Source organism: Monopterus albus, unplaced genomic scaffold (genome assembly GCF_001952655.1).
Source record: "Monopterus albus unplaced genomic scaffold, M_albus_1.0 scaffold121.1, whole genome shotgun sequence".
NCBI classification, from domain to species: Eukaryota; Metazoa; Chordata; class Actinopteri; order Synbranchiformes; family Synbranchidae; genus Monopterus; species Monopterus albus.
This window is the reverse complement of record NW_018128001.1, coordinates 1,956,733-1,982,326: the sequence shown is the minus strand read 5'-3', so window position 1 is coordinate 1,982,326 and position 25,594 is coordinate 1,956,733. Positions and strand designations below refer to the sequence as shown.

At 45.6% G+C, this 25,594-nt stretch overlaps 1 protein-coding gene across 2 annotated transcripts in view; it reads right to left on the bottom strand.

Moving 5' to 3' along the window:
* Nucleotides 1–25,594, bottom strand: part of pik3c2b (phosphatidylinositol-4-phosphate 3-kinase, catalytic subunit type 2 beta) — a 53,061-nt gene that overhangs the window by 26,755 nt on the left and 712 nt on the right. For both annotated transcript variants that reach the window (XM_020612134.1, XM_020612132.1), the window contains exons 2-19: nt 18,769–19,669; nt 16,368–16,468; nt 16,000–16,160; nt 15,619–15,739; nt 11,965–12,076; nt 10,829–10,908; nt 10,512–10,575; nt 9,945–10,091; nt 9,763–9,796; nt 9,108–9,303; nt 5,763–5,885; nt 5,275–5,442; nt 3,757–3,871; nt 2,952–3,094; nt 2,058–2,246; nt 1,871–1,964; nt 1,437–1,531; nt 961–1,141 (exon numbers count right to left, since the gene is read on the bottom strand). In XM_020612134.1, coding sequence (XP_020467790.1) covers nt 961–1,141; nt 1,437–1,531; nt 1,871–1,964; nt 2,058–2,246; nt 2,952–3,094; nt 3,757–3,871; nt 5,275–5,442; nt 5,763–5,885; nt 9,108–9,303; nt 9,763–9,796; nt 9,945–10,091; nt 10,512–10,575; nt 10,829–10,908; nt 11,965–12,076; nt 15,619–15,739; nt 16,000–16,160; nt 16,368–16,468; nt 18,769–19,593 — 2,949 coding nt within the window. In that variant the 5' untranslated portion in view covers nt 19,594–19,669. The remainder of the gene's footprint in view (nt 1–960; nt 1,142–1,436; nt 1,532–1,870; nt 1,965–2,057; nt 2,247–2,951; nt 3,095–3,756; nt 3,872–5,274; nt 5,443–5,762; nt 5,886–9,107; nt 9,304–9,762; nt 9,797–9,944; nt 10,092–10,511; nt 10,576–10,828; nt 10,909–11,964; nt 12,077–15,618; nt 15,740–15,999; nt 16,161–16,367; nt 16,469–18,768; nt 19,670–25,594) is intronic.

The following is a 25,594-nucleotide window of genomic DNA, read 5'->3' as shown; positions in this document are numbered from 1 at the left end:
GGCATTCCCCCGGAGGAGCTGGAGGAAGTGTCTGGAGAGAGGGAAGTCTGGGCATCTTTGCTTAGACTGCTGCCCCCGCGACCCGGTCCCGGATAAGCGGAAGAAAAAGGATGGATGGATGGAAGGCTGCACAGTTCTGGAGCAAGATTCTCTGGACAGCCACACGCTGTATAACTGACAGGACAGTGCTTCACAGTACAGTTGGATAATGACGCAAAACATACAGCAGCAGCAACGCAAGAACTTCTCAAGGTGAGGAAATGGAATATTCTTCCTGACGCCAACCCACCAGAACGTGCTTTTCCCTTACTGAACACAGAACTGATGCAAAAAGAGCTACAAACAAGCAGCAACTGAAAGCAGCTGTCGTAAAGACCCGGCAAAGCATCTCAAAGCAGGAAACTCAGTATCTGGTGACGTCTGTGGGTTCCAGGCTTCAGGCACTGACTGCAGTGGCTCTGCAGCCAATTATTAAAAATAATAATTATATTTTTATGTTAGTTGGTCCAGTTACTTTTGAGCCTCTGAGACTGGGGGACTGTACATACAATTGTCTATAATTCCTAAACAGAGATATTTTTGTGAAATCTCGAGCTAAAGCTGAAAGTCCGCACTTCTAAACCATATTGACTGCTTCATTTCAAATCCATTGCGGTGGTGTACTCAGGCAAAAGTACAAAAATTGTGCCCTTGTCCAAATAAATATGCACCTGACTGTATGAGTCAACTGAATGAGATAATGACAGATCTGCAAACCTACTTTAAAACATATTGCAATTATGTTCCAGAGCAACACAGAATTTTCTGTATTATTTTCCAGGTGTTTTCTAGACCTGGACAGAAAGCGCACAAAGCTCCAGGCTTCCTTGATGAATGTGTAACACAAAACAACACACGACTCTTCTGGACATGTTTCTGTCAGCTGGCGATTATTATCCAGACTCTCTGGGTCCTCCTCACCTGTCTGCTGGATGGCGTGGCGTCTCGGACTTTGTGAGCCACCTTAGCGAGGATGGAGACAAGCCAACACTGGCGGTCAAACTCGTCCCGAAGACCTCGACCGACGCAGCAGAGCAGAGCTGCCAGAAGGTGCTGATAGCGAGTGCAGAACTGACTGTCCTGCAGGTTGTCCTTCAGCAGCCTGACAGAGACAGAGGCCATCAAGACCAACACCAAACTAAAGTGAAACAACACAGCTACGTTCTGCTTGATGGGGCCTCTTCTGTGAACCTGCTGAATTAGAACTTCCTCTGTGCGAACTTGCAGAGGTCTGAAACACCAATGAAGACGCTGACCTACTTTGTTTGACTTGGTTGGATTTAGAATCTGAGGTTTGGAAACTAGTAAACTGATCCTTTAGAGGCACAAAGTGGATCTGTGACAACATCTTTCTGACACTAAGCTATTGTTTCAGTGCCACCAGTAAAGCAGCTGACCAGAAGAGGTAGTGAGCGATGTGAATGTCCCCGATGGCTCTCCGTAGGAGGAAGCGAACCAGAGAGCTGTCCAAGTAACACTCGTACTTCAGGGCCTGGGACACAGACACAGACAGCGATTGGGATCAGTCAAGCCCATTTCCATCAATACAACCCTAAATCACAGTGTTCTCACAGAGCGGTGAGTTGATACGTGAACACAATTAGGATTTTACCCACACTGCAGGAAAACATGTAGGAAGAGCTTATAACAGCAAATCAGAAAACAAGGACGACTCTGGCTAAACATCGGCTCCTATCAAACAGAATATCTGCAACAAACACCTGCCTCTGATACATGCCTGGTTCACATACATTCACATGATGCTACGTCATGCGTTAAATAGAATAAACGCTTAGCAGGATCACACCTGCTGCAAGCGTCGCCACATTACCTGGACCAGCTGGGGCAGGAAGTCCACCAGCTCCGAGTCTGAGATGGACTCCATCCACTGCACAGCCGTCCTCCTCAGCTCCTGGTCCGGGAACCTAAAACAAGCACACAATGATGTCACTCAGGTGCTCATGATGTCACTCGGGCGCTCAGCCCTTCAGACAGACAGCAGAGTCTGTGTGACGTACAAGGCGTGGAGGAGTCCCAGGGCGTCCAGGTGACCCAGGCAGGCCCACTGCCTCAGCAGGGTGTAGATTTCAGGCAGACAGGCCCACTCCCAGCAGGGGGCGCTGGCCAGAACCAGAGGCAGTGCTGCACTCTCCGACTGACAGAAGGCCTTCTTCTCCCACAGCAGGCGCTTGTCCTCTGCCGTCAACCTGCACATGTATGCCACACAATAAAATACCAAACCCTCCAGAAAACGGACCTGTACTCACAGGGAGCCACTGAAACAAGCAGCCTAGAATAATAAATATCTTTATTGGTTTCAGTGGAAAGTCAATATCCAGAATCAGTTTAATGGCCAAGTATGTTTAAACACACGAGAAATTTGACTCCAGTGTTTTCGTGAGGCAACAAGAAAATAGAAAAATGTGTGCTTTTAAAATAGAAAAGAGAGTGGGAAAAAAGAGAAACAACCTATTTATATTTTTATATATACATATACACATTGTGGCAGAAGAGATTTCAGGTTGTTATGTACAACAATTATATTTACAATTGATTGCATTGGCAGCTGTTGTCCTGTTATACAGACATGGATTATCTGTTTTAACTAACTGTTAGAATTTCTTATTAGAATATTTCTTCACTTATTTATTCGTTACATTCATTTGTTTTTTCTTATTTATTTCATTATTTTTATGACCCATCTGATCTGTGACAGTAGTGTTCTCTGCTGTCATGTGTTAAAAGATCCACAGTGTGAGTTACTGATTGAGCTACTGTCAGTGGAGAAACATTCACATTCTTTGAAGTAGAAACAGTTTCTTAATCAATTTGTCACAAGCATTACATCAAGCTCATGGGCACATTACTATCGCTTCAAATGACAGGAAACATCAGACTGTGTGTGAGTGTACCAGAAGAAGGCCTTCTTGTGCAGGACGTCCTGCAGCTGGATCTGACTGAGGGCATCCAGTCTGGAGAAGTCGTACTGGGGACAGAAGTCTGCTGGAGGAGGGGTACTGAACCGGATCTCGAAGGACGAGGTGGGAAAGTCCACCTGAGAGACAGAGACCAGTCGGAGGGAGGACAGAGACACTGCAACTTGTGACTATGACATGTTTTATATTTAAATGTTTTAAATACTGAAATATTACCACTGTAACATTTCTCAACAAGTGAAGCAGTTCACCTTCAGCTCCAGCATAATATTCACTATCACCTTCAGAGCTGCAACAATTTATCAACTCATTGGTTGGTTCAGGAGGTGAACACCCTGACTGTGAACCTTCCCTTAGTTATGCTGCTATAGGCTGGGGGGGGGGGCAACTTGGGGGTTCAGTGTCTTGTGGACTGTAGTCACCGAGATTCAAACCTTGTTGGGAGACGACTGCTCTACCCACTGAACCACAGTCACCCCCAATAGCTGGTGGACAACAGTGGAGGTCTACGGCCAGAGTGATAAGCTAAACCAGCGTCACACAGACTCACACATTACGGTGAGGACACCACGTTCACTGGTGCAGCTGGTCTCTGGACGGGGTTGGGGGGGAATGACAGAGAGGGAAAACAATCAGTGTTTTCTTTTAAGTTTTAGGGGTCAGGTTTAGAATTTGGTTAGGGTCGGAGTCAGGGTTACACATGTAGCTACGATGATTAAATTGAGGGTTACGGTCAGCGAGTGTCCTCACAGCTATGGGAAGAGCAACAGGTGTGTCTCACCTGCAGTATGACGCTGTCCGGCTGGCTGAAGTTCGGTGAACTTGTCCGAGCATTTCCGCTCCACCCCGGCGTCGAAGGCCACAGACCAAGTAACTTCCTGCCACATGTCAGGACACTGCAGACACACAGAGGAGGGTCAGCAAACACTGTGACCACACATTCTATCAGTCAACCGCCCGCTGCTGCTGCCTGACAGGAAGTTAGCTGCTGGTGTGGAGGAAATTACAACAGGATAACTTTTTTTTATTTCTGTCAGGTCTAATCTATAAGAACCATCGAAAACCAGTTGTGTACAGTCACCATGGTTACACGTGTTGTTCCCGTCTGTCGTGAAGTTTGTGGGAAACGATGTTTTATTTCCACAGTATCACTCTGCTCTGCAGAAGTCGGACTCCCTCACACTTGGACTAAAATGCTTTCACTGGGTTCAGAGGAGACTCTAAATCATCAGATAACATTAAAACAGTGACTCTCTGCATGTAGAGATGACTTATGGCCGACTGTCCACATTAATCCTGGAGCTGACTGGCAGAAACACGAGAGATCTCTGACTGAGAGGAGCGTTAACCTTACATCTCTGTTCACAGCGGTTCACGGTACGTTATCCTGCTGCTCCATGTGCCGCGCTGCTGCAGTTTCCCAGTGCGTCCCAGCGGTTTGTGTGCACAATTCTCTGGACTGTAGATGAATATGATTCATGAACCTGCTTCTTCCAGGACATTACTGAATGTAAGACGGTGGTGAAACATCCAGCAGCTATTTCAGCTCGGGAACCAGAGAGATTTTGGCCCGTGGAGGAAACGGTTTCACTGATCAGCGCCTGCAGTTTGTGACTCCACAGATGCGGCGGGTCATTAAATTACCTCATGTACATTCATCTGTCTTTCATATTACTGTTTAATCTTTATTTGTTGACGAAAAATGTAAGCATTTCATGACAGTTCTCGTTATCAAACGTTACTTTTTATTTAGTTTTAGCTTCATTTTCATCCTGAAAAATAAGTGGCCGATGAATATTTTTCATCATAGTTTTTGTTATGAAATTAACACTGATCAGTTAATCACATGACGATAAGAATCCCTCAAACCCATCAGTAGGACGAGCAGTGTTTCGGTCAGCAAAGATGAGATTCAAGGGACAGACTGATCTCTTTAAAACCGTGCGTATGGAGCTGGACATTTTCCATTAATCTCAGTGTGTCATGTTTCAGGATGAAACTACAGGGCTGACTGGGTATGTCTGTCTGGTAGATTCCTGTCCAGCCATGTTCACAGTGCTGTGGCATGTGTCATTAAAGCTCCACATTTACTGAAATCATCTTCTTCTTTTGAGAGCCAGATGCTCAGCTTGATGCCATTCTCATGAAGCTACAGCCAGCTCAGTTTAGCCGAGCTTAGTTTAAAGACTGGAAACAGGTGGAAACAGCTAGCCTGGTTGTGTCCACAGGTAACAGAATCCACCTAGCAGCACCTGTAAAGCCCTCTGATCAGCACGCTGGACCTGGTTTTGTGACTCACTGTCTGAAGTTGAAGAGCGGCATGGTGACCCAGCCCAAAGCCTCGATGCTGCGCCGCTGCTTTCCCTTGTCCTCAGCTCCTCCGGGGGGTGGCAGAGAGCTGGCGTACAGAGTCACCATCAGCTGAGACTCTCTGGGCAGCTGGTTGATCTGCACAGGGAAACATACCCTGCAGCGAAGGGGCAGGTGAGGGGGGACAGGTGAGGCAGAGCTGGATGAAGAGCAGACCAGTATGCTGATCATCCAAAGCCACAGAATTCATTTTAAACTGCCGTTGTGTTTATAATGATGCACAGCTACAGTATTTCCAGGACAGGGAGTGTCCACGTACTTTTGGATAATTTGTGCACCTGAATCACTTTTATTGAACTTGTGTAAGGTGTCTGAGTATCAGTGTATGTCAGTGTAGCTGAGCATGGATCTACGGGTGTACAGGTGAGGCTGTGATGTCATCGCTCTGACAGGTGGCGGTCAGGTGGGGGTACGTACCTCTGGTCCCACACCACCAGGTGGAACAGGTATTTGCTGACCGACTGTTTGCTGGTGTGCTGTGGCGCACAGAGCTCCACCCCTCCATGAGTCAGAGAGCAGGACAGGAAGAAACCCTCGTAACTGACCAATCAGAGAGCAGCACAGGGACGTGATGTCAGAGACTGTAACACTGAGTGACGGAGACACACCTAAACTGCTTTGCATTTAAAAGTATTTAAATACATTTTGCATCATATTCAAAGTCAGCGTGAACATGGCCATGCACAGCTTGTGCACCTGTATGGATCCCTACATCCACCTGCATGGATCTACAGGTGGACGCAGGGATCCAGAGACAGCACAGAGTTTCAGGTCCAAGCTCTACCTGTCAGATGGAGATGGGACATGTTGGCAGACTCAACTGGCAGATGTTCAACATGTCACAACACAAACTGCTGGAAAGTAGTTTTACACACGGTACTTGTACTGTACTTGAGTATTTTCACTCCGTGTTAACTTCATACTTTCACATCTCAGAGTACTGTATTTTTACTGTGCTACATTTATCTGGCAGCTGTATTTACTGGTCAGATTAAGATATGAGGTGAAAAAGTAAAGCAACACTTTTACACTGTCACGTCTGCAGTAAACACAGTGTCTCCTCGTCATGTTTCTGAGGTTCTGTGACTTAGCGCTGAGGCTAACAGTAATGTCCATAATCGATCGGCCCGCTTAACATTTTATTGATGAATTGCTTGGCCCATGAAATCACAATCTGTCAACATATTCGTGTTTTGTGCCACCATGACTCCAACACCCAAACACACCTGGTTTATATCAGTGAAAACTGTGAAAACCAGAAAAATATTCACCTTTGAGAAACTGGAACCACTGAAGTTTTGGCATTTTGTTTAAAAAATTACTTAGTTTCTAATTAGTTCTGTGACAATCGATTAATTGATTAATCAACAATTGATTATTCTTTTGATAATGTCCAGGTCAGCATCTTTTCACTTCATCAAAAACACAATATGGTTGTCCGGTGTTTTGTTTTGTAAATGAGATAGAAACAGAGAAAAACAGAGCATTCCAGAGTTTCATTGTTTCACCACTGTCTGACTGATCACATCTGACCCGATGGTCAAACTTTGTGCCAATTCATCAAGAACCTCTGGGGATGTTTCACAGAAATATAAAGCCAGAGGATCAGCAAAGCTTCCATAAGTAATTAGATTAAATTCACAACACTGAGATATTTCAGTCTGAACCAAAGCAACAGTGAGAGAGTCACTAACGTGGACAACAACATATCGAAATCGGCTACAGGTGGAATTCAGGTGCAGGTCTGCAGATAACGACTCTATAGCAGCAGAATCATGTGACCTTTGTTTCGTGCACACATGTCGTGGTGTGTAGTGCACAGCCCACACTCCCTGGAATCGGTGGAATATAAATGCAGCTGAAGGAACGGCGCAGGTGAACAGTATGCATGGGTCACATGCAAAGACTGCGTAATCTGGCTCCGCTCTCAGTTCTGGTTCAGTTCTACAGTTCATCTGAGGCTCCTGAATGTGAGCAGCCTCCAGGTGGCACCACAGCCACAGCTTCAACAACTGTCCACGGGTCCCTCAGGCAGCGAAGAGCCAACATCTCTGACCTAAGAGCACGAGCAGAGTCCTGCACCAACAGAACTTATAATCATTGTTGTCTGTGCTGCTGTTGAACTGTGCTGCACTATACTGACACATGGTCCTGGTATTTCGCCTCACAACCGGGGCACAACACTAGAACCAGTTCTCAGTGTAACACAGTCCAGTTGAACAGAAGCACAAACTGCAGCCTCCACAGTGAGCACACAGATGAACACCTCTGTGATAGAATCTCAACACAAACTGAACATCATCACCTTCATGAAGGAGGGTTTAACCGCAGGACTAATGGGTTAGACTGACTTAGTTTGACACAGCTGTTTCATAATAAACTGACCATTCTCTCCACCAGGCTTTTAGATCTCAGGTATCTGCATGTTCAGGCTGTCTGTCACTTAACTCATCTCTTCCTTCCTTTCCTGCAGCATCATGTAACATCCTTGGAGATTAATTAAGAACTCCGTCCATCAATCCGTCTGTATGTCCAACTATTCAGTCACCCATCCATCAGCACTGACATTAGCAGCGGCTCCTAGCCCAGGCCCTTTCTACAGCTGCATAAACCCTACAAATCCCTGTAGATTCTGTTTATTTGTGTGTGTTCTCTCTCACAGATGTTGTTTTGCTGACAGCCAGGTGTCAGGCGAATCGGCTGGCCTCCTCTCAGAGGTCAAAGGTCAGGGCTGGTTCCCAGGCAGTCAGCCCTTTGTCAGAGTGAAAGCCTGTCCCAGAGCTGGTGGGGGAGGTGCAGCAGGAAGCCGCTCTCAGTCTGAGCTGCTTTTGTTGAAGGATCACACCGATTCTCTGTGCTGGTCTGAGAACAGCTGAATCAGTGTGTTTGTTCACACTGAGGATGCAGCCTGCAGGGGGCGCTAACAGAGCACAGACTGTAAGGCGTCATGTTCCTCTCAGTGTCACTGCTGCAAACACCTGGAGCAACATCTGGGCTGTTTCTGTTCACTTTGCAGCACTGAATGACTTTTACACTGGTTTTACGCTTACTGTAAGTCTTAAAGACTGAGCAGAATAAGCTCCTCGCCAGTGGTGGAAGGTTACTAGGTCATTTACTCAAGGCCTGTACTGTAAGTCTCATGTACTTTACCTGACTATTTCCATTTTATACTACTTTTTACTCCACCACATTTCAGAGCTAAATACTATACTTGTTCCTGCACCGAGTTCATCTCACAGTTTTACTACTGGCTTCTTAAAGGTGCATTACCTAATATTTCCCTGACTGTCTGATATATAAATAAACCCAAGACAAACTCTGCGTCCTTAGCTGTGCACTAACTTACAGAACCTTTCATCATCTCGGTAAACGCATCCTCTACAAACAACATCAGCCATACGTAGAAACTATGGATCATAAATTGATAAATGGTCGACCTCGTCACTAGACACTGTGTCCCTGTGGTGCTGCTGTAAAGCTGGGACTCGTTAGTCAGCTACTGCTAGCTTCAGACTGCAGGCTGCTTTTTGTTCAGTTTGTCCCAATCAGGCATCTGTAGTTTACATCTTCAGGAAAAAGGACATAAGGGGCAAAGAGTGGTGAGGAGCAGTTTATGGAGTTAATCTGTTTGAGTCTCACTAGGCCCTCGTGGCTGAACAGATTAGGAAGAACAGGTTAAATATTGAGATTATAATATAAGCACAAAGCAAAGCTGGTAAAGAAATTACCTGTGCCAGGTTGTGAGTGTATGTGTTGTTGTACCTGGCTGCCCAGGTGATGGGGACGCGGTGGGCGGCGTATATGTCGAAGGACAGCACGCTGGTGATGAGGCCAGCCTCCTGGACCGGCGCCATGCAGCTGTGGCTCTGCGTTGTCGTGTGGAAGTTGGCATTAAATGTGCTGCAGTACAGCTCCACCAGATCCAAGATGGCTGCCGTCAACTTCTCCACCACTTTCTCTGTGAAAGGAGACGATCACACAGCGCCTGCTGGTACTGGAATATATCGACAGAGTTTTACGTCCTAAAATCAGATCAGCTGTGAAGAGCTGCGTTTCACAGTGTCAGGGCCACACACAGCCTGATGGATGTCCAGGGCATTTCAATGACCAAACGTTTTGTGATTGTTGTGTATAAATGACAAACAAGTCAATGAATAAACCACAATAATTCTCAAATGAATGAGCAATACTTTTCCAGGTTTCCCCTGACTTTTGGACCACTGACAGTCCCCAGTGTGTCAGATTACAGGTCTGAAACAGTCAAAGCTGTGAGCAGCACCAACTAAACTCCATTCACCTGCACAGTGTTGGAGGCAGAAATCTGAGGTGCCTCCAGACCTGGACAAAAACTGAATCTGACTGGACAGACACTTTAATATATTTTTATCTATCACTTGTGTCAGCTGTTGGTACAAACCTCTGTTCTCTCTGACAGCCAGCACTGATGCATCCTGGGGGGACAGATGAACAGGAAACCATGAAGAAGAAAAGTGAGACGTCAGTTGTTGTTTTTTTTTATCTTGTCTGTGTTCATGAATCCCGTCCTGAATAAAAACAGCTGATGTGTCCTGAAAACAAGACACTGTCAGTGTCTCTCACCTTCAGGACTTTGGGCTGCAGGCGACAGGGGCACGCTGGGAGTTGGCTGAGGGCAGAGGTCACATCTGGTGTCTCCACAGCTGCTAACGAGCTGCACAGCACCTTCACAGATTGGACAAGACGCTCCACGTGTAACGGCAGCTCCACCTTCAAAAACAGAAATGAAGAATTGTGTGTTTAAGACTTCTGTCTGTAATAGGACCTGTTTTTCACCTGGAAAGCTGGGACATGTTGGACAATGAGGACATGTTTCTCAGGTTCAGGTTTATTAGATATAAATTAAGGTAACCCCACCCCCACACGGTACTTTTACCTGCTTTGTGCATCAACTAAATACAAGATGCTATAGTTAAGGCTTTTGCAGCTTGTGATTTTTGTGTTTGGTGAACAATTTGGATAAAGGTGTGTCCCCAAACTCCCAGCTTCAACTGTAAAGATGGATGTACAGTAAATGGTCCCAACAAGGATGTGCTGTTTTAACCCAAAAGGTTTCATTGTTATATGGACAACTACATGAGTAGAAAGCATGAGGGAGATGCTATACAGAAAGACAAAGGCGTGTGTTACCTCTGACAGCAGGAAGGACTCGGCTTCATTGTGAAAAGTGTCCAGCAGCAGAGTCAGAGCCTCTCTGACCAAACAGACACACAGAGCGGAAGCAGGACTTTTAGAACAATAACAGAAATACAAGCCGTGTTTAAGTTGCTGGGCCCATCTACCTTATTGTCTGGGATCTGACTCTGCCACATTATTTGTCTAGAGCATCACAAACTCCAGCCAACCATATAAAGCATCAAAAGCTCTACAAATGTAACCTTTATAATAATAATAATGTAATTGTAACTATAACTAACTATGAGAAACCTGTGCGAGTCCGCCCTCACCTGGTGACAGTCTGTTTGATTGGACGCTCCTGCAGCAGGATGCTGTGGTTCATGGTGGACGCCGTCTCGTCATCGTCTTTCTGTCAATTAGAAGGTGAAAAAAGTCCTATGTACAAATCTACATTTCTGTCTCTGAGCCACTTTCTGTCCAGCACCAGACTACTGTTTACAAATCAACATTTCTCAGATCTAATGATGGAATCCACACTAGTGAACAGGCTCTGCTGTGGCTGGTCCCTGGATCCAGGTGACATCACCCTCCTCAGAGCCCAGGCTGTGATGTCACCTGGATCCAAAGACCAGCCAATAGCAGAGGGCTTCTTCAGTACCTGCTGCTCACCTGCAGGTGTCACACTTCACACAGACCTTGAGTTTTTGCTCACAATATTTCTCAAATACTGTATGTCAAAATGTGGCTTCATGGGAAAAACCTGTAAATGATCTTGGACATGTCAACATGTGGACTGGAGAAACCAGGAACTGAACCTCCAATGTTCCAGTCAGGAGGCAAACCGCTGTACCTCCTGTGCCACAACTGCCCCCAAACGTGTGATTTTGAAACCGGAGCTGCGATTCCCGTTTGCTGCCAGTCATCTCCTGTATTTCTGTTCTAATACTGACTGTTTAGTTTGGAGGACTTGTTGGGTCTGAATGAACCAGAGCTGATGATAACGTTTGCGCAGTCTCGCACTGACCTGTATATGTACAGCTGCACACCATGTTTATTCAGGCTTCCTGTTTATGTTCAGCTGTATTTATATTTGAGCCAATGGTTGATGCACAGCTGGGACGCGTCCACCATCACTGATGTAACTCAAGACAGTGGTCAGTCATTGACTGGTCAGTTTGGGCATTTGTCTGGAGGTAGTGACCGCTGAGAGGGAACACAGCAAGACCCAGACTTAAGACAAAGCTTTTCACTAACACACATCGAACAGAGACGTGTCCCCCGTAGACCAAATCGCTGCACTGAACAGTCTGTATTCAGCACTGAAACAAGGTGGAGCAGGGGTTAGCAGCTCTGTGCACAGACACACTACATTCGCACGTTTACGACAAGACACCTGTTAACCCTTTGTGTCAGTACATCCAACTCTGATGCGTGTGTGTGTGTGTGTGTGTGTGTGTGTTCGTACCATGCGGGCCAGCTCTGTTCTGATGGCAGATCGCTTGGTGAGAAACAGGCGGACATCCCGGTCGAACTTCAGACACTGCTGAACAAACTCTAGGCCGGCCAGAGTCTGAGAGCTGGGAGACAGAGACAGAGATGAAGACAGTTTAATGTATACAACAGACTTCTGCTGGTGTCTCCTGCAGGCTGCAACTCTGTTCTGCACACAGTGAAACACACTTGGCCCCTGAGTTTACCAATCAGGAAACAGCTGGAGGCAGACTGGAACTCTGCCTGGTGAATGAATCCTGTATGAAATGGGCTGCACAAATAAACCTTTGCTTGATCAGATTGATTTTGTTTTGGAAGGACATCAGAGACAGTGATATCCTCAGGAAGGAAGGAACACATCAACATGTGTGTTCACATGTCACTGGGGTAGGACTCGGAGGGGAGGCACCAGTTCACCACACTCAGAGTCTTTGTCTTTGGCCCAGGTCTGTTACAGACCTGATCTTATGGCTTCACCAGGGTTAACGTGTTAACCCCTACCCCAGGGATGTTCTTCCTGTCTGAACAGAGCTTCACACTTTAATCTGGCTCATATGCTGATTATTCCATATGTAGTGGTGGAAAGTAACTAAGTACATTTACTCAAGTACTGTACTTACTGTGAGTACAATTTTAGGGTTTCTGTACTTGAGTGTTTTCATTTTCTGGTACTTCATACTTTGACTTCACTACATTTTAGAAGCAAATATTATACTTTTTACTGCATTACATTTATTTTATAACTTTATAGTTACTAGCTACTTTTCATAACCAGATGAATACAAAAATACAGTATTCAAAAAAATACAAAGTCACAAACTACCCAGCAGTACTTCAAATTAAATGCATATAAGCTTGTTAAAACTCACTCCCCCTTTACCAGCTGCAGCATTAAATGTGATCAACACAAGATGCTATACAATAATCTAATATGTACTATTCTGCATAATGAGTACTTTTACTTTTAGTACTTTAGGTATTAGCATTAAAACATACCTAGTACTTTAGGTATGTTTTAATGCTAATACCTTTGTACTTTTACTTAAGTAAGATTTTGAATGCAGAACCTTTACCTGGAGAAGAGTATTCTACACTGTTGTATTGCTACTTTTACTTAAGTAAAGGATCTGAGTACTTCTTCCACCACCGGCCATATGTCAGCACCACCTGTGCTTCAGGACGGTATACTGACACAGCACCAAGGGTGGAGCAGCACAGACGCTGCTGCTGCTCTACACATACCATAATAAGCACAGTTACAGTCGTCCTGTCAGCTACAGGCTATCAGCCTGACACACACTTCCGCTGACACACACCACAGCTGAGCAGCAGCCTGTCATTATGAGTGCAACCACAGACCACAGAGCAGTGTTAGTGTTTTATTCTTCTGGTTTTTACCCCTCGGCGCAGCCGTGTGGTGTGACTGAAGGCAGCGGTGAGGGCAGCGGGACTCATTGTCACAGTCTCGGTCCAGCTGCTTAAATCCAGACGAAAACTCTGTCACCATGTGCAATAAGCAGCGAGGAGTTAGCGGTGGGATTTGTTTTGGCCTGGGTTTCACCTCTCAGGCTACAGACCAACTAGGCAGCAGCTGTACCGGAGAGAAATTCTGCAGACAATACTCAGGGCTGAAAAACTACCGTAACCTCATCTGCAGTTTCTGGATTTAATCAGACAAGGACAGAGAGAGCTGGTTTAAAATATTATCAATATAAATGTTTACAGTATTTATCTGTTGTAAAAGATTAGGTCTGTCTCAACAAAGACCAAAAGTGATTTAAGTGAGTTTCATGTTTTGATGATGGAGCAATTTACACAGCATTTTTATTAATCACACCTGTTACTCTTCCTTCATCTCACTTTGTTTTTATTCATTAAAGCACCATATCTTTAGAAAGCAAAGCACAGATTTTACTGTATAAACCCTTATAATAAGAGTATGAAGAGTTTTTATTAATGTGACATCCTCATTGTCAGGCTTGCCCTGCGCTACCTGCCTCTCCTTTCTTTTTCTTTCCCTCTGCAGGCACACTCATCAGGCTTGGTGCTCACCTGTGCGGAGCTACACGGCTGAGATCACTCTCTACTTAAGGCGTTGGTGAATACTTCTCCGATGCCAGTATGTTATCTACTACTAACGATAATCTGGCTTCCTTCTACGACAATACAATCCACAGATTGTGTACCTTCACCTGCCATCAGCGGCTACTCACCTCGCCCTTCTGGACAGACGTCTTCCTCAAGACTCCTCAGGTCAGCCTGGTCCTCACATCCTTACTTCACTCCTCTCCTGTCCTCCCTGTCACCAGTGTCTGCCGTCCTTGCCTCCATATTGTGTGGGACCTGTCACCATAACTCCACACTCCTCAGCCCCCCGACAGGCTCCTCAACTGGTCCACGGAGTTTGTTCCCACTCGTCGCATCTCCTCATTCCTCTGCTAAGACTATCAGTGCTTACCTGCAGTTTTTCCAATAAACCCTCTGGTCTGAACTGTTGAACCTACTTCTGAGTCCGTCTTGCTTACTCACCTTGCTCCCGCGAGTGAGCCGACGTAACACTCATCATGCAGCCTGTGCAAATTGGTTAAAGTTCGGGCGTTTTTGGATGTACTCTTGATTGTTTTTGTTGTCATGTTAATATTTTTGATAAAGTGTTGACATTTCTGACATGTTGAACCTCCTTGAATACATTTTGCATAATTTTACATGTATGAAAATTTGGTCGCTGTTGATTTCTTTCTCTCGCACTGTTGTAATGAGCTACGTTCAGCTCTGACAAATAAAAGCTGAATTTGTCCTACAGAAGCCACCATACAGACAATGTCTTCTCCTGTGGCACAAATAAACTTTGCATGTGCCAATTCAGAGTGTAAACTTGAAGCTCTCTGCTCTTCACTGAGCAGTTCAGTTTTCTGACGTGTGATGAATGTTACAGTGTCAGAGAGGGTTCGCTCTCATGGCTCCAGACATACAGTTGTGTTTTACTTTGGGCAGTACTCCATTCATGTTTTACTTGAAAAAGCTCTGTCAGCAGCTCTACAGCAGAAGCTGACACTGAGGATGTGAAACTGACTTTTTACAGAAATGATGGTGAACTTGAGCCAGAAAAATAAAAACAGACAAACCACAGACACAGAGGGGGTTTTTCATCAGAGCTGCAAATGGAGCTGAGCTTCACTCTGAGTCACAGACATGTTAAAAACATGCCAACCACACCTATCAATCAGAAAATGCAGACTCAGATAAGAGACTCTTCCTGTCTTATCTGTACCAAGAACAGAAAAGCAAAGACTAAAACATTAAACCAAACTGTTTTAAAGCCTGGTTTCACTTTGAAGAACTAAAACTAAAATATGTTTGTCAGCATTATTCACATTCAATATACAAGTTATTTCATAGAGAACCAGATGAGTCACACCAAATACAGCACAGACACCCAGTTTACTACACATACTGTAGATGGACTCTTTATGTCACAGGACTGGCAGGACTCAAGGCAAATGCTAAGAGCTGAATTATCAGAACGAATCAGACACATACAGTATCACTCAACAACAAAACCAGACCACAAAGACAGAGTCCTCGAACCAGGATCGGCTCAGGGACTCTGAAGGATTGAGGTTCTTACTTGTTGAGGAACTCTTCGTGTCCGCAGACCTTGAGCAGGTAATCGTCCACATCCAGGTGATCCAGATCATCCTGAGCATAACATAGAGTCTGGTAGATGAGCAGGTCCACCGTGGACGAACCTCAGAGACACAGAGATGCTGTTATGGTAAATGATCTTATATATTATAAGAATATACAAATATATGGGGCTTTTCTGTGCCAGTTTGTTAAATGACTGGTCACCTCCACAGAGGGAACACAAGATTAGGAATGGAAGACAGAGCTGAGAGAGATGAGGACAGAGGAGGAGTATCCAGGCAGCAATGCTGCCATGCCCAACCTCTTTATACACAGGAAACACTGGTTTCTATGGCAGGGCCGATGGAACACGGAGTCCTACCATCGCAGGTAAAGGTGAGTGGCTCTCTGAAGTGTTCACTGATGACGGTGACCTTCACGCTGACCCCCAGCCCCTGATGAAGCTCCTCGTGACCAACGGATGGAGACCACACAAAGCCGGCGTTTTTCGAGAGGTCGCTGTGGGGGTATGCTGAGCGTAACCTGAAAGACAGAGATGCAGACCGGTGACATCTCAGGTGTGTGGTTGCTACAGAGGGAAATAAAGATAAAACACGAAACTATTGCTGCAGACCTCTAACCTCAACCTGATTTTTGTTGTGAACCTCTTTGAAAAACTGAAGCTGGTCCTCACAAAGATGGCTATAAAAGTGTTTGCAGGTGTGTTAGCGTGTTACATGTGTTACTCACACGTCCAGCATGTGGCAGAAAGCCGCCACCTCCTCGTCTCTCTCCTCAGACACCTGGAACAGCTCATATCCAAACCCATGCATCCTGGAGCCCAGGGACACCTGTCAATCACACCAGAGCCCAGCAATCAGAGCACAGCTTGTTTAGAACCAACCAACCACAGGACTACAAGAATACACAAAAGACTAGCGGCACTGTTTTCATTTAAAAACCTCAGTAAACCTGGAGCTGAGGTGATTTTGTAGGACCTTCTTGATTTGACAGATGTCCTGTTGAAACCGATTTTTTTTACAAACAGCTGAGAAGCAGGCTATGACATCACTTCCTGTGCAAGTGCGCATCTGTATCAGTGGAAAACATTGGTCCATTAACAGAAAGGTCACCGTGTTGTAATGCAGTAGTCATAATCCTACTCTAATTAAATAATTTACAAAGCAAATATCACTAAATAATGAATCCATTTGTAAAAAAGAGGAAATGGTTGTGTCAAACTGTTTATTTAGGAATAGAGGAAAAACCTATGTCGTTATTTGGACAGTGCATGAGAGGGTTAGCACAAACTGTCTGTTTGCTGCTACAGAGCTGTAATAGAGAGCTGGGTCTACAGGACCAGAGAGGACATCCACTGCAGACCACGTGTGTGATGAGCTGTCGTCAGCAGGATAGGGGCCGACTCCACAGACACGTCTTCAGTCTCATATGATGAACAGGAATGAGGAGTGTCTGCCTGGGTCGAGCCCTGAGCGAGAGAACGTCACAGAGGAAACGTGAGACAGGTCGGCTCGCAGCAGCTTATCACTGACGCCCAGGAACCATCGAACCAGAAACCTGCAGCTGCAACACCCTCAGTAAACATGTCTCTAAGCCAGAGCTGCTCGCTTAAGCTTTGACTGAGAACATTTCTTAGATTTGTGTTGACGTCTTTTCATGCGATGTGAAAATTCTTCTTCTGTGTTTGAGCGGAATCAAAAACTGAGTTTTAATCCACGCTCACATGAAGAGAAGAGCTGTTCTCCAAACTCCCACACAACAAGGAAACAAGTGCTACTGATATTATTGGTTCTAATCAACAAACAATAATCCTAACTGTGATAACTGACCCCATGTGCTGTGTCCTTCTTAGGACTGTTTGAGGCAACAGTACAACAGACCCCATGTGTGTTTGTCAACCATGGTCCTGGACAATAAGAGGGTTAGGGTCCTCACTCCCTACACACTCAGTCAAACATAAGATCGATGAAACACATGTTTGGCTGACCCTGCAGAAGAATGATTTGGAGGTAAAAACTTGATTTCAGCTTTATTCAGTGCTGCAACATAATACAGGTGAGAAGTGTGACATGTCCGTGCAGATTCTCAGTCATCCAGGTCATAGTAAGTTGAAAAAAATGACAGAGCTGACGGCCCTTCACAGCGAACGTTACAGGTTTAACAGACATGAGGTACTGAGATGTTGACCTGATTGCAGCAGCTGTGCTCACAGTGTTGACAGCGGTGTGAAGTGCGACACTGCAGCCAGATCACTGGGAACCCACAGAGCCTTTGTTGTTGTTTACGCCACCATATGTAACCTAAATAAAATGTACCCGCCACATGGAGATGTTTGAGTAAAACCTGTTGTGTAAGCAGAGCTGTTGATGCAGGAAATGTCACAATCGGTGCTTTAGACTACACCTGGTGGCACCTGGTAGGAAACATCCAACCGAATAAAGACCTACACCTGTCAGAGGGAACACAACTCAGAACCAAACCTCAATGGAACACAGGTATTATGACCCAAAAGCCAACAATTTGGTCAGATCTGTAGTCCCTGGGACCTGGTGGCTACTTCCTAGTTTAAATCAGGAAGTACCCACCAGGTTAAATTTTGTTTCTGTTTTACTGAGAAGGTCCCTGCTTATGCTCAGACGTTCAGCCCTGATGCATCAGCATGTTTGACCCATGTTGTTAGAGTTTAGAGACAACATGATTTCATTTCTCAACGGGCAGCAGTGTTCAGCTACTGCCAAAAGCAAAATACTTTAAATAATATCCAGACTAATGTAAAATATTTTATGTAACATTCTGGGCTGCAACACTTAATCAACAGGAAATGAATTGCCTTTTTTTTTTTTTTAATAATCAATCAATCAAATCTTGAAAAAAATTGGATGGGTTCAGGGTCTCAGATTTAAGTCTGGTTTTGGACTTAAATTGTTGGACATTTTCCACTTTTGACTGATGTTTTACACGCTAAACCATTTATTAATTATTTATTACCATCATAAATAGATTAATCAATGGTAAAAATGCATTAGTTGACAGACATCTGAGTGACATCATTATGACATCATATATGATCACATGAGTAGCAGGAACATCACTTGTCCTTTAAGGAACAGAGAAATCAGCAGGGTCTTACCGGGTCTGCAGACACCCGCCGCTGGTTCTTGTTGCTCTTGGGAACAGGTAGGTACGTCCTAGGTGGTACCTGAGGGGGGAGGGTCTTACTCCGAGCCACAGGCTTCCCTGATTGGTCCCCGTTCGCCCTCCGATCTCGAGGCCCCCGACTCCCATTGAGTCTGGACAGTGACTCATTGATGTTGTCGTAGTTCAGCTCCCCTGAGGTCACTTTGGGCTGATCCACATCAGGGGTGAACAGATTCACATTGCGGGGCATAGTGGACCCCCGAGGGGGCAGGTCGGGGTTCTCTGACACTGACGACTGGGGGATGGGGTTTCGCGGGGGGATTGCCGGAGGGACATCATCTGGAAGAGAGGGGAAGCCTTTGGGAAAAAGCCCTACTCCAGATCCAAGCAAGTCCCTGAGGCTGGAACCTGAAGGGTCCCTGAACTTGCTGACCTCCGGACTGTCCAGGATGTACAGGGACTCTTTGATGTAGCCTCCCTGAGGAGGAGGCACCCTGGATGGGATGGAATGTGGAGACTGGGACCCACCAGGCTGGTTCAGGGAGGAGTCGGATCCAGAGAGGCCCTGCGGCAGGCTTCCTCCTGCGGAGGCAGGAACAGGCGGGCTGGGGGTGGGTCGGGGGCAGTCAACAGAGGGATTCGGGGTCTTGGAGTGGGTCTGGTTGGTCCCTGTGCTGTTCTTGTCCTGCTTGAGTCTGGAAAGGGCGTCGTACTCCATCTGCAGGGCCTCGGCTAGGACCAGCTCCTTCTGACTGAGACCCAGGGCCTCCAAGCAGCCCCAGCCACCCTCGCTGCTCTCCTTTTGGGTCGATGACATGATGTCTACACAGCAGAGAGAGAAGATCTCAGTGTTGTGCTGCTACAGGAGGTGGCGAGGACACATGCGAGGCCAGCTGAAGACAGAGAGGAGAGAAGTCAGAAAACATTCTCCTTTACTCAGCATTAAAGTCTGTATGTTCCTCTGCTGCTGAGGGGGCCTGAACAAAAGCCACCAAATCATTCAGTGAACATGTAGTGAAATCGCTTGATGTTCAGGGTCTGGACTCACCTGGAGAAAAACTTTCCCCCTGGGTCCAGAGACCAGACTAAGGGTTTTACACCTCAGTGAGTGTTTTCAGATCGTTTGCTAAAATACTTTGACAGCACAGCATCAAAGTTCATTCTTGACCCTGAAAGCGGCAGTTTGTCGCTCATTCCGAGCTCAAGGGCCTCTTACCAGCCTTTTCAGGAGCTTTCATGCACACACTCCACTCTCCAGTCCAAGAGTTATAAAGAGAGTCAAAGAGTATCCAAAATGTAGAGGTAAAGCCTGTAAGTGGACCCTAACCCAGTAAATCTGTGGTTATGTGTAGCTGCACATCAGAGTTTGAAACGGGCCCAACGGGCCTAAACATTAGGCCACGTTGGCTGTGGAGACAATCACATTACTTATTTACTTATTTAACAATAAACTATTAGAGTCATAAAAACCCTGTGATCAGGGCAGGTGGTCGAACACAGAGACAAATGAGGATGTGACCTTCAGCTCTGCAAAGCTGCTCTGGGCATTTCTTCCTATATTCTTTTATGTCTGACTATATGAGTCATCAATTGAGCAATAACATCACTGGCAGATTAATTGACAATAAAAATAATAGTTAAACTTGTTAAAGTAATTTCAGCTGTTCTCATGATCACGTGATGATGAAGTCAGACAGAATCAGCAGTTTTCACATGATGAACATTAAATCAATTAATGACTGTCTAATCCAAATGGTGTGTGGACAGAAAGGGTTCAGGTTTCTTTAACTGCTGACGAGTCACTGCAACGAATCACATACACTCCAGTTTAATCTCCAGGCTGACAGAGGATGCACAGAACCTTTGCTGTGACACTGTGAACCTGACACATAACCCGAGTCCAGCAGCACTGAAACACGGCAGGGACACGACGACCAGACCAGGATCTGACCGATAACCCTGGGTCTGTGTGCTGAGTGCGAAGGAAGGAAGGAAACGCAAAATACAATGAGGAGGAAGCAGCGAAGAGGAAGCGAATCTGTGAGGGTGGAAAACAGCAGAAACACTTGAATCCCTTTTTCATGTCACTGTAGATGATACAACGTGCAGCTGCTCAGGGGGTGGACACAATAACTGAAACAATCAGACTCAACACACCGGACCTGAGTGATGATGGCAGAAACATAAGTGACAAAATATTAACATTAGACAAACATTAGTACAATTCTCCATAAATGCCAGTTATTTCACAGTGTTGCTCTTTGGATCAGCACCGTACCCACATGACCTGGGTTAGTTCCAACCAAAGAGCCAAAGTTTCCTAGTATTGTGATGTCTGTAGGTCTAAGGAGGAAGCTGCCTATAACTGCAGATTGGTAGTGATTTAGGAGGATTTGGGTCTTGACCTGAATTAACAACATGTAAGAGGGAGGTCTGCAGAGAACTCTGTTTGCAGGTTCACGGTAGTCAATTACTGGGTGAATATCTCCGCCTGAAAAGCAATGTTTGAAACTTTAATAGATTTCAAATATGCCACCTTAGAGAGGCTGAGCTTTGTCCCTGTGTCCAGGAGTTGGCAAATTGTGGCCTTCAAATACAATAAACATGGAGGATAGGTTTAGGTGTTAGGGACAGCGACGGGGTCAGTGGATGTTTATGGAGAAGCTTCTGATCAGGCCAAACTGGGAGGAACATATCGAAACCCAGCAGTCTGGGAGGAAACTGGGCCGTTTGACCATCACACACACCACCTGGTTGTTATTCTTGTGTGCATGTGGCTCACATTTCAGCTACATCTGTGCATGTGTGGCAGTTTAGGGACTCAGTGGTGTTCACACCGGAGCCGGATGCATGGCATCGATACACACGGAACAAGGTCAGAGCTGAGCGTTAAGGCCTGAGATGTGGACACAGCCTGAGTGTTTCATTGCATCCTCATCAGGAGGAGAAACATCTCCGACATGACTAAGAGCGTCAGACGGTGAAGTGTGGCCCCCGCACAATCTTTCTTCAGACAAACTGTTGTTACTGACAACAACACAGTAAAATGACAGTGATCCGACTGAGCAGACTAAAGTCTGATGGCCTGGCTCCACCATCTTCATTCCAAACACTCAGGGGTCATCACCCTCCCCCATGTCACCACGTGCGCCCCCACAGAGGGGAATTAAAACCACCACAACCTAGCTGCGTGCCAGTTTAACACACAGGCACCAGAGTGGGCAGAGTACTGGTCTTGCTGGCTTGAAACAGCCAGTAGAAACTGGCGCAGGATTTGAGCCAACTATAGAATGCTGCAAATATTGATTCCAGATTTCACATAGAGCTAAATCGATCAGTCGATCAGCAAGGAAATAGTGAATTTTCAAGCAAAAACACACAAAAAAGTCCGAGCTGCTTGGACGTGATGATTCTGTTTCTCTCAGTGAGCTGAATCTGTCCAACAAAACGAGACATCTGAAGACATCACATTTTAATTAATCTATTAAAAATGACTGACAGGTGAATAGGTCACATAATTAGCAGAGAAACCAACTGTGTGATCCATCAGTTTGATCACACAGCTGCTGTCAGACCTGATTTACGCCGACTTTGTTGTAACACAGTGATTCTCTCGGCCGTGTGTCTGTCTCCCTGCGCGCCAGGTGACAAGAGGTAGAAGACACTAAAGTGTGTTCACGCTGTTTCACTGACAACGCTGTGTTTGCCTGATGACCTCATGACCCCCACTAGCAATGAGTGAATTACTGTCTGGAGCCCCGACAGGAGCGTGAGTGCTTGCTGCTTCCTCCAGACTTCTGCAGGTGTGAGCATCGACAGGCAGACAGCTGGATAACAGCAGCAGGTGTTAGAGAGGTCATCAGTCATTTTACACCAGTGACATCTAACAGACCGCGGTGCTGTAGATGGGTCAGGTTCACATGTCAGACCTCATCCCAAATCCAAAACCACAGCAAACTCACAGTGAGGAAGAAGACGAGCGCCTCCCTGCTGCTGCTGGTCGTGGACATGTTAATGTAGTTTCAACAGAGAAAACAATTTTTGAATCATCTTCTAGTTTCTAGTCTTCTAGTCATCTTCTAGTCTCTAGTTCAAATCATCCATAAGACTGAAAACAAAATGAGATTTGATCTTTCAAGTTGTACCTGGAAACTGTTACTGTGGACGCCGTGGCTGAGGCGACTCGATTCCACCTACAAACACATCAGACGTCACATAAACTCATCAGGACCTAGAGAGAGCGCTCGGCATGTCCCAGTCCCCCAGGCCCCCGCAGACAGAGTGAAATTCTTTCAATCAGAGGGGCAGCGGAGAACAACGAGCTGCTGTCAAGTCTTTCACGCGGCCCGGGTCTGAAGCCCCCGGACTCAAAAAGTGGGGGTGGGACCACCATCCCAGAACTGCGAGGGCATGAGCAAGCGTGCAGCAGAAAAGGCAACAGGGACTTAACTTCTTCCAAAAATAAAACAAATATGTGCTCATGCCTGATTTATTTTTCCTTCACTCCACAGAATATTTTAATACTTCCTTGTAAATGTAGCCAGTGAAACAGTTACATTGCATTCAGCTGTAATGAGCTGTGTTATGTGCAAACATTATATAGCTGTGGATCTACGGGGCAGGAGAGCAGCTAAAGTATCTGATTACACAGTCCTGCTAGGTGAGTAAACTCCCTGAGCTTTGGGCTCCATGGTGGGGGGCAGGACAGTACTGTGGTATTGGTCTTACACACACTATTTGCCCACTCACTCACACACCAGTGACATCACTGAGAGCACCTGCGGCTTTGGTGTCTTGCTCCAGGACACTTTGACATATGGAATTGAACTGGCAACCTTCCAGTGAGGGGACAACCCGCTCTACCTCCTGAGCCACTGTTGCCCTACTGCACCTCTTACACACAGCACAGTTTGTTTGTAATTAGTAGGGACAGGACTGTGTGACCTTTTCTCCATTCGTGTACGATTTGATTCAATAACAGTTCAATTAAAGATTCAATGATAACAATGCAGAGATTACATTAACCGAATCATTTCGGTCATTGACGGAACTTCTTTTAATAATGACAACAACAAAAAAAAAATCACAAAAAAAAGGTCGCCCATCAGTTTGACAGATCAGTAAGCGTAACCCGTTTGACAGAGAGTGAATTCCCTTAATTTAAAGTAAGGCCACTTAAAATCCCAATAACTGCTGTGGCTCTGATAAAAGAAGAAATGATGTGGTGGATGAAGGACAACTGAGACATACTCAATGCACCTTGTTACCTGGGAGCTGACGGGTGTGAGTTTGTCTGATGTAGCACAGTGGAGCGGCGGTTGGCGCTGTGGCCTCACAGCAAGAAGGTTCCAGTTTTGTGCCCTGGCCATCCCGGGGCCTTTCTGTGCAGACTCTGCATGTTCTCCCTGTGCCTGGGTGGGTTCTCTAAATTGCCCCTAGAATCAAGTTTGTCTACATGTCAGCCCTGTGACAGACTGGCGACCTGTCTAGGGTGGACCCCGCCTCTCGTCCAATGTCAGCTGGGATTGGCTCCAACAACCCTATTCAGGATAAGCAGTGTGGAAGGTGTGTGTCTGAAGACGCAAAGTGATGGCCTCTGCAGCAGGCTCTATCAGCTCAGCTGAGTTCAACAGAGCTAGCCAAACTTCGTGTAATTAGGTTGTTCATATTTTAAGGGTAATTATCTAATTTTGTTAAATTGCAGTGTTCCTTTCATTTCAATTCATTTGTATAGCTCCAGTTCACAGTAGTCTCGGGGCACTTTACACATTCAGGTCTAGACCTTACAGTATTATAACGAAAACCCAACAAAGGAGCAGCACTTGGCAATTAGAGGGAAACTGGTCCTCGTCCTCCTCACAATCCAAACTCGGTGAAATGTGAACACGCCGACATGAAACACTTCAACATTCACCTTTGTATAAACTTGATTTACCTGTATTTAACACCACACCTTCTGAAACGATTTCATAACATCATCTTGAAGTTGCTCACAAATTGTTTACCTGAAAATTTAATTTAAATCAATTATATTTGTACAGGGCCAAATCAAAACAATCGGAGAACTTTAAGCTCTATACCTTATCATTACTATTAGTGGTTGTATCAAAATAGGAAAAACCAACAAATGCCTCTTGAGCAAGCACTTGGCAGCCAAAACATTTGAATAAGTCTTAAGACATCCCACGACAATCAAAAAACCAAGCTAGGACATGCACCGGTGAGACAGGTGTACATGACGTCATAGAACATGACGCTAAAATGTGAAAGGTCACGGAGCATTTTTATTGCTAGTTTTAGCTGGTTTGTTGTTGCTTTCAAAAACCCCGGCACAAACACAAGCTGACGTGATATGTAGTTTTTAGTATTTGATAAATATAATGGATGTGGCCGTGTATGAAGGACATTAAACGGAATATTTACACTTTACTTGGGGAATAAAAACTTTATGAAGCAGAGGCACAAACTGGTGACAAACGTCACTGGTCACAAAGTAAATGGGAGAACTGTATTAGAGGAAATGTGCCAAAACATTCTTCTGACAGCTGCCCCTGCTGCAGCTGCTACCCAGTGGCCACACAATCCAGCCGAACTGGATTCAGAAATTTGGCACTTTAACGTGGTCTTGTTCACTGCCAACATCCGCTCCGGACAAACGTGTAATTTAAGCGGCGGTGCTGTTCTTCACACAGGAACACAACCATTTTAACAACCCGTACTTACTTTTCAAACACTGAAAACTTCATATATCGCTACGGTTTGTGCATCTGCCGGGGTGTTTTCCACCCACAGCCTGCCACGATGATGCGGTGTCGAGC